The sequence below is a fragment of the Saccostrea cucullata genome, unplaced genomic scaffold (assembly GCF_032062105.1).
Source record: "Saccostrea cucullata isolate Sc308-1 unplaced genomic scaffold, CSIRO_AGI_Scuc_v1 ctg14340, whole genome shotgun sequence".
Lineage (NCBI taxonomy): Eukaryota > Metazoa > Mollusca > Bivalvia > Ostreida > Ostreidae > Saccostrea > Saccostrea cuccullata.
Window position 1 is genome coordinate 91 of NW_026919636.1, and position 10,230 is coordinate 10,320.

General features: G+C 32.7%; 1 protein-coding gene across 1 annotated transcript; it reads left to right on the forward strand.

Annotated features, from left to right (window-relative positions):
- Nucleotides 1-4,405: 4,405 nt before the first annotated feature.
- On the forward strand, nt 4,406-5,191 carry LOC134235028 (apolipoprotein L3-like). The gene has a single exon (XM_062717113.1). The coding sequence runs from the start codon at nt 4,406-4,408 to the stop codon at nt 5,189-5,191; it is 786 nt and encodes a 261-aa protein (XP_062573097.1).
- Nucleotides 5,192-10,230: the final 5,039 nt, after the last annotated feature.

The following is a 10,230-nucleotide window of genomic DNA, read 5'->3' on the forward strand; positions in this document are numbered from 1 at the left end:
TAAAGCAAAATAATATAATTAAAAGACAATTTGTGTTGAAATGTGTCCGTAGCACGAATGAGGTCAACCCAGCGTGCTACTTTTCCCGTCAGGGAGGGCACAACTTATGTTGATGTTGGGGGTATGCCATTTTGCCGGCTGCCCCACTGTTGTGTAGACCACTGTGGACAATACCTGCCAACTCGAATAAAACATTAAACTTAAATACTTAGCATTTGTTTATTATATATAGGTCTTTGATAATTGTGATTCTCTTGTAATCTTTACATTGTTTTCAATATGCTTTTTTTTTTTTTTTTTTTTTTTTTGCAATTTTTACATTCATTACATTTTCTAATTAATTAAGAATCTTGAAGATGATTTCTGATATCTTTAACCGTAGGTAAAAAGACTTCATGGTTGAAACTTTAACAATTTTCTATTGAGCCCAAGGGCCTTTTAGGTCACCTAAGTATGACGTAACAACTTTCCTGACTCAAAAGCCATAAAATTAAAAATTTTGATAGATGCACAATTTTTAATCATAATTATACACTTAGAATGCTTACTTTGGTTATTTAATACCAAGAGGTAGATCAGAAAAACTACATTACCACTTCACAACCACCAGTTGTGCAACATGTCTGACAGGAACCACTCACCCTGGGGCCACATATTTCAATTTTTTTGAATTTTCATAAACTTTACTCAAGAGCAGAGGAAAGAATTTGCAAAGAATTCGTGCATTTTCACCATGTCATCATTAGAACCCCCCTAATATCAGAACCAAAGACCTTGGGGCTCTGAATTTTCACAAACTGGGAAAAGTATACTTCCTTATTATAACTATATGTATATTGTTTATTGGTGTTTTACCCCGGGGCAGAAGATAAGATTTTTGAAGAATTTATGCATTTTCACTATATTATCAATAGAGCTCCACCCAGACAACAGACCCATGACCAAGGGGCCAAAACATTTACAATTTTGGAAGAGCAGACGTGATTCAACATAATAAAGTATTTGGTACGATTGTACGCTGGTACAGGAGCAGAGAAAAAGAATTTTACAATAAAATGTATTGAGACTATTATATACTGACACACAAAAGAAACGCAACACTTTATTTTAGGGGGAAATAATTATATAAAGTAAATAATTTGGTATCTTAAAATTATGAATATCTTCAATTTGGTAAACATCAGTAAATTAACGGTTGAACGATTTCCGTACAATAACCGGAAGTCAAGTTTTAGTCTGCTTAACAGAAATCAAAAATTGCATGTTTAACAAAACATCTGGCAATATTATGGTGTTTTAAGGGTTTTTTACTGTTTATCATAAGTATTGCAGCAATATTTCAAAAAATAAACTTTACTTTCGTTTCCCGAAACAATGTTAGCGCTACTTGAAAATGGCTTATGTACGCATTTCCATTGCTCTAGCTGAAAAATTTCAATGTAAAGGTGATGGAGAGTTGCTGATGCGAAATTTAACTACATTTCGTCTCAGCAGAGTCTTACGTATCATATGCATTAAGGACAGTCCTTGTACCGGAAGTGCAATGATGATTACACTGCTCTAAGTTAGAGAAAATTCGACCTAATTATCTGAAAAACGGGCATTTAAAAATATCAAAAAATAATTCCTTCGTTGAGTTACCGATATTAATTAACCTATTGTATCGTAGAAATAAAGCTGCAATTGTTGTTTAGGGCAGTCTTGTACGTTTTACTTGAATGACTGGGAGGGGGTGTTTTAACAATCATATTTTACTTAGTAAAGTAAACAGATAAACATTTAACATTTTTATCAAATCTCTGATGTTCTGAAAAGTGAATTTAGCCTTACTTCATTTTCTTTTGAAAATCATAAGAAAAAAATCAAACATTTATAAATTACTGCTTGTTGCGTTTCTTTTGCGTGTCAGTATATAATTAATAGGGATACGCCTGCATTTTCACCATATAATCAATAGAGCCACGTCCTAACACCAGAACCCCTGACCCTGGGGCCATGAAATTCACCTTTTGGAAGAGGCAGAGTTATTCAACATAAACTATGTATTTTGTTAGTTTATATAACACCTAGGAGTAGAGAAGAAGATTTTCAAAAATTAATGCATTTTCACTATATAATCTTTATAGCCAAACCCTAGCACAAGAACCCCTGGCCCTTGGACAATGAATTTCACAATTTTGGTAGAAGACTCAATGTTATTACAATCATACCAACAGTTTGACTGCTTGATGTCCAGGAGTAAAGAAGTTATTTTTAAAGATATTTTTAAATTCTTCATTTTTTTTTTAAATTTTAAAGGTAGCATTAATTTTAGTTGTTTTGGGCCTACTAATCAGGTCGCAGTAGGCATGGACTATGAAATTCACAAGTTTTGTTCCCCTTTACCCATATATGCTTTGTCCCAAAATTGGTTGAAATTGATTGAGCAGTAACAAAGTTTACGACCGATTGGCGACGAACGACGATGGACGAAAAAAGATAGCAATATATAGGTCATCTGATGAGTGACTCAGATGACCTAAAAATGAAAATTTTGCTTTGCAGTTTTTTATGATAGGAATATATTTAGATAACTTGTAAATGTCTAGACATTTATTTTAAGATGCATGCCAATTGCATCACATGGCAAATTCGATACCCGGAAAATGCACTTCCAAGAAAGGAACAAGGTGCAGTACGGCAAAAACAGTTACCCGGATCCTTAATTAAGAAACGTTTGATTCATTGGAGGCGGAAGTAAAATGCTTCCACTTCTTCATATTGAAAGGGATGCATTCGCTTTGACAATTGAATCGACCTATAGGATAGAACAATTTCCTGGAAAAGTGACATAAAATATTAATCTTTTTTGTTGTTTTCTACCGTAGATATGTATAAATTTTTCAAATTTGTATATTATACCTAAAATTTATTATCTAAAACTTTACAATAAACATCCAAAAATTGCTGAAACACCATTTTATCCGTTAAAGCGTTGATTTTTGTATGAAATTTGGCCTAGAAGTCCTTCAGGGCAGGCATGCCCCCTAAAAAATCTGATATTTTGATAGGTAATGATGCAAGGAATGATTTAAGCTTTTGTTAGGGGCCCCCCTGCCCTAGGGTTGAAATTCACAAAAACCTACAAAAAAATAAGGAAACCTGATTTTGAAAATCTGCTTCAAATTAATACCGATCATTCTAATAGACAAACTAGCTCAGTTGATATATAAGTTAGTTTTTACACCTTGAAATGCTGCTTAAAGTCGCGAGTTAGAATCCACCTGGCACCATACTTAACGTAAGGGTTAATGTACGAGAAGCGCTCCATTCCTTAAAAGAAATGGAGCCTAGGCCCCGAAGGGGCCGAGGCTTATCACTTTTAACAAATGGAACGCTACGAGTATATTAACCCGCGTAAAATCCGTCTCTCTGAATGTTTTTATTGTTTGTATATACATAATAAAGAATATTTATATGATACATTGTAAATACTTTTTACATATTAGTAGTAATATTCTAATAGACTTGTGTATTTTCCTTCAATTATCTCTCCTTTATGTATGCCCATTCTTGATACAAGAAAAACTAAAGAGATGTCAGATCGTACCAATCAAATGTATAGTTGTCAGTCAGGCGGGACAAACCACAGTATAAGCACACTTTCTCCGAGGACAAGAGTCACTCACTCTGTGTTATTTGATACAGATATTCTTGACAGCATTGAGCTGTGACGAATTTCAAGTGTATATATCCCTCAGAATTTAATCACATTGATATTGGCTACATATATCAGTAACTGTACTCCCTTGGAAAGTCAGGAAATCGATGAAAGGTTTCTTCTACCTCTACTCACTGAAATAAAGATTTAGGAAAAACAAATTGTTAAATGTATTCGGCCTAATGTCATTAATCGGAACGGAAATCGACATGCACTTTGTAGAGAAAAAAACAAGTCCGGTCCTATCCCTATTTATGATGGAGTGATCCTTTATATCCTCTTTAACTTATTTGAAGAAAAAAAAACCATTTACATAATTTGCTCATATGTACATGTATATATTAAACAGATTTTACATTAATTTTTAAGTGATATAAGTGCATAAAAATGAGAAAAAATAATAAAGATGACACCATAAATCACTGTTACAAGTATACTAACTTCCACCCAAAACCGGGGGTTGAACTTTAGATCAGATGAATCTGTCTCGTAGCAGAGCAAGACAGCGCCCGGGACAGCTCGTGACAATCTAAGAAAAAATTGAATATGGGTTAACGAGCCTTAGCTAAACGTTTAAAAATGTGTTATTGAAATGTAGAAGCAACAATTGTTGCCCATGATGAATTTCACAAGGAATCTCGAAATAAATATAATTTGTTAAATTTCATTACTTCAAGAATTTATTTTTCAATTTCCAGACTAATTATGTCAGATCGGGAAATTGATGCCATACACAAATATGAAACGTATCTTAAAGAATTTGTCAACCAGTATGAAGAGTGGGTAAGGACTAGAAGAAGGGCCATCAGAGATTTAGAGCAAATTGTGGCCGACATGGACAGTGGCGAATTTCAAAACAATGTCACTCAAATTGTAGGTAGTAGCGTTGGTGTGTTAAGCGGAAGCATAATGATTGGAGCTCTGCTTCTTGCACCCTTCACAGCAGGTACGTCTGCTGCCGTTGGTGCTGGAATAGCAGCTGGGGTAGGCTTAGCTGGTGGAATAACAAACCTCACTTCTGACCAAATTAATAAGAATTATGCTTTGAGAAAATGCAAGGAAGCTGAAGACATCATACAAGGTGACCAAAAAAGAACAACCGACCTAGATGAAGCCGAAAATCGTTTTACAGAAGCTTTGGAAACCTTGAAGGAGGTTGCTAAATCTACAAAAAAGGAAATAAAAACGATGCTCAAAACCATTAAAAGAGGAAAGAAAGTTGCGCAGGTCATGTCGAAAACGGCACGTTTGGTCGGGAAAGGAGGTCGAGGAATCGGGATGACTGCCGGTAAACTTATTGGTAAAACGGCTGCTCTTGCTCTTGTTGGTGTAGGTTTTGATATTTGGGAAATCGTCTCCTCAAGTAAAGATATCGCGAATGGTTCAAAGTCTGAGCTCGGAAAAGATATAACAAACCACATCGAAAAGATGAAGGAATCATTGAATGAAGTCCAGGAATATTACTCTGAAACTTACGGAATAACTGACTAAGTTGCTATAAAGACACATCGTATGTTTCTAATTTCTCTACCTTTTTATGCTGGACAAGTTTTTTGATACTTAGATTTGAAAATTAGTATGGATTGAAAGAACAAGACCTTCATAATATTTTTTTAACTGTATAATTATCATTATTGAAATTTGTAAAATATTTATTTGATATGTATTTAACATGAGTGGTGTTTGCTTTTTTTGCATCAAAAGTGTACTCAGAAAGAAAATTCCTTTTCTAAGATCGGCTTCCGTCAATCATAATTAATTCTACTTTAGGCATCCGGCATATATAACTGTTTGTGCACACATGAAAAGTTGAACTAATTTGTTAACATTGACGAATTCAACATGTTCACTTCAAGTAAATCTTGCATTATGTATACATAAAAAGCTTTTCAAGCAATTTATTTGAGATGTGAGTATGTTTATAGTTACATGGTAAAAAGAGAATTATAACGTTTACTTAATTAATATGCACGAAAATTCAATCAACTATATAAACAGAACAACATTAAGTTCCCTCCCTAATGTGCAAAGATTATTGTTCACTGGTACTATGTTTATTTCCTGTTTAATCCAATTTTAGGTAATTGACTGGCCTTTATGTCCTGTGCCGTAATGCTGTACAAAAAGAATTTGGTTGCAATTCTGATTTTTCTGTCAAATGTCTTGAGTATTTCCAAACTTATTCAATGTGTTGTGGTACGTCTTTTTCCCGAAAAGATTCCACAGTTTCGATTGATATTAAAGATTGTTCTTTCCTCAATATATCCCTTCAAGCTAATATTAAACATATGAAGTCCAATGTCCATTTTAGATGTCTTTTTAATGAGTTCGTTTTTTGGTTTCCTTACTAAAAAGTAAAATTTATTACAGAATGCAGATTTTATTACAATCTAATTTTCCTTTTTGGTTTATTTTTTTATTACTGTCCCCTTCTCATTAATGGAAGTCCCCTTTAAAGTGAATTGTAGTTTTGCATTGATTTCTTATTTTGTATAAATTTGTTACTTCCAAGTGCACAGAAGGGTCGTGTTGTTGTATTTATTGTATGTAAAACCTAATGATACAACCGATACGAACTTCTTTCTTTGAATATGGAAATAAGATTTTATTATACCCCCCACTTTAAACTTGGGAGGGTATATAGTAATCGGGATTTCCGTCAGTCCGTCCGTCTGTCTGTCCGTCCGTCCGTCTGTTACGCTTTGGGGTGCCCTTCTCTTATCCGCAACTCCTTTTATACTCCTGAGTGAAATTTAATGAAACTTTCACAGAATCTTTATAAAATATTGCCATTGTGCACCTCCTATTTCACTTTTTTATTCGACAAGTATTTTAGGTTTCCCATAACAAAACATGGACATTGCCATTATATGTTTATGATGTCTCAAATAGAAGCTTCTAGATAACATTTCATTGGACGAGTTATTCCTCTTTACACATTACCGTAAAACAATATATAGCAACACATGGACATCATGGGTGGCGGGGGTAGCATTTAGTGAGATCATTGTTCACAGTACCTCTAGTTTGACTTTTGACTTATGGGATTCTGATTTGTAAGGTTTTGATATTGGGTAATTTACAATTATAGCAAATTTAATCGGGTATATGTGTATGTACCGTCTTATTCATGTTTTTGAAGCCGTTTATTTAAACAGTTGCTAAGTCTCAAAACGAGAATCTTTACACTAGTCTATGCTCTTTTTCTACGGAGATCACGAAGCGGCAAAATGGCTGTTCCTCCTTGTCCACATATCCAAACTTTGCCCTTTTTATCAGATATAAGATTAACGTTACTGGTTACACGTACCCTGGGGGATGGAATCCTCTTAATAAATCTTGATCGACAAACCTTTGTTTTATCTCAGTATTCTTATATGCATTATGTGTCATTGATAAAGAAACCCTTTTTTACTGTTTTCGACTTATACATAAAAAAGATATTTTATTGGTCTTAAATTTCCCAAAAGTTTTATTGATATTGAATAATAGCTTTTACGGTATTGCAATTAAGAAAACAAACTGATTAAACGCCTTGTAGATCATAGGAATTTGTTTTTTAACAACTGGACACATACTAAACAACATCTTTCACATAACATGAGATCTGATATGACGGAAAAAAGTTGTCGGTGATAGCGATGAAAACTAGGGACAATCAACATAAAAAAAATGAATGTTATAATTTTGGTACACACTGTACTTTGAAAGTATTATTTAACTTACAGGTCTGAATCAGATGTTCTATTTTATTCATATTATTATCTGGACAATATGAAGTAGGTCGGTCAAAAAAAAAACGCCTTTTCTATCATTATTAACTCTTCAAAACATCAATTGAAATTAAAATTTCACAGAACCATATTTCTTATGGATTAAATAAATTATTGATACTTGTATTGATTTTATTTGTCAAACTCTGCTAATTATTTTTGCTGTTTTGAGATTATTAGAAGTATTGTTCGGAGCATGACGAAATTTTAAAAATCAAACTTGTTTTTTTTTCAAACATTTCATTTTTTTTTAAATTCGCAATGGCATCTAATAGTTTCTCTAAAAATTTGTGAAATATCATTGTGTATCTATATTTAAAGTAAAAACAAAATAAATTGAAATTTTTCTCCAATGTGATCCCTTTCAAAACACCTACAAAAATGACATCTGGTTGTGTGATTCAGTAGCACATCCATGACGCCAAAAAGATCCAAAGCATGATTGATAAAACGTATGTGGCCAGAGGTATATTCCGACATTTCTATAAAAAAAAATAAAATGAAATTAAAAGTTTTTGAAAAAAATTTGACCTGAGTATTCAGTAAGTGAGTAAAAGGTATTCCTGGAGGGAACAGAGAAAGATAATCGACAAAAATTCTTTTAAGGTTCATCGAAACTCTGATAAGAGAGATAACTCGTTATGACATGAAAGTCTAACTTAAAGTTTCTTCTTTGCCCAATTCTGTCTCGCAAACTATGCTATTATTGTCTGTATTTATTCATTTCTTATAGAAAATCATAAAGGTTTAAGCAACATTTTATATGAGTGAGAAGAGGATTTATGAACCTTTAAGTATGTCATTATGTGATGTTAACCGACGTTAAATTATATTTAGAAAATAACTCCGGTTTGGGGTTCGGATTAGAGCATGCTCGTTTGACAGTTTTTTTTATGCTTGACCAGAAATGCAACATGAATGTTAATGTGGAGTAGTGAATACGATATTAAACCAAACCTATAATAGCAAAGTAAGGAAGTTAACTTCAAAATGAATAAAAATATAAAATAAATGTCTAAATAGTCAAGTAAGGGAACACTGCAGGAAACAGGAAGAAAAGAATTATAGAGACAGAAAAGATCAAAGCTTCAAGAATTTCATACACAAAGGCGTTTATAGCAGCCATAGAAATATTATCGGGGCATCTAGAATTAAGTAGGAAATATTTTGAGATCACAAAACAAAAAAGACCTCAGACAATAAAAGGGTTGTCGTTCCTAAAGTACTTATACTTGATGCGTTTAATATGAAAATGTATCATTTTAGTACGAGCAATATAGATGAATCCTAAGATGCATATCAGGCAGATTTTATATACGGAGTCTTAGTTCTAACATTATTTTGTTCCACACTGTCTTAATATTAATCTCTTAAAATCTTAAAATCTTAATATCTTAAAACTTAAAACTTCCCCAAAATTTGATGAGTGTTTGCGATGATCAAAATCTCTATAGAAAATAAATAAAATCAGAGTTATCTTTCTTGTGATATTGGGTAATTTACAATAGCAAAGTTTATCGGGTACATGTACATAAACCGGTTTATTCATGTTTTAAAGAGATTTATTCAAACAATTGCTAAGTCTCAAAACCAGCGTCTTTACTCTAGTCTATGCTCTTTTTCTACGGCGATCACGGAACGGCAAGATAGCTCTTCCTCCTTGTCAACAACTTCCAACTTCTCCCTTTTATCAGATATAATTATAAATTAACGTTACTGGTTATACCTTCCCTGGGGGATGGAATCCCTTTATAAAATCTAGGAATGACAAACCTTTGTTTTATTTCAGTATTCTAATATGCACTATATGTAAGGGATAAAGTAATCATTTTGTCCCAATAAGCTATATTTTTTAATATTTCGTATCAACTGATACACGAGAAAAAAATATTTTAATGGTTCTTAAATTTCCAAAAATTTTCATTGATATTGAACAGTATTTTAGGTATAACGGTACGTCAATTTAGAAAACAAAATGATTAAAGGCCTTCCAGATCATAGGATTTCGTTTTGTTACAACTGAAAACACACTAAACAACGTCTTTTACATAACATGATATCTAATTTAACTGTAATTTTTTTATACGTGATCGTGAAGTTTAATTAGAAACTATTTACATTTAAACAAAAAATAAATTATGGATAAATGTATTGATTTTATTTCTCACATCCTGCAATAATTATTGCTGTTTGATATAATTGTTAATACTGAACGGCGCATTGACGAAATAAAAAAAAAACACAAATGATTTTACACATTTTTATTTTAAATTTGAAAAGATAATTAACAGTTTCTATCAAATTCTTTTGAATGTTTTATCATTGTGAATCGAGATTTCAGACGTATTATTTGAAGTACAAAGGAAATGAATTGTATTTTTTCTCCAAACGTTCCTTCAAAAGATACCTCATGATGTGACTCATCAGAGCACTTTTATAAAAACATATACCACGGTGCCAATATTGATTCAAAGCATGCTTGATGAAACGTTAGCAACCAGACATATTTCTACATGTGAATAATAAAGTAAACAATATGTGTTTGTGAAACACTGATGCCCCCGTATGGCAACATCGCGAAGGTTAAGCTTTCTCTAATGCTGATCAATTATGTTGGTATCTTAAGTAAGGCCTTTTCAGAAATAATACATATGTGAAATAAAAAAACACATAGCACCCCTGTTCAAGGGTTATGACCAAAGTAAACATTTTTAAATGAAGGACAAACTCTGGGTCAAGGTCAAAGGGTCAACGTTA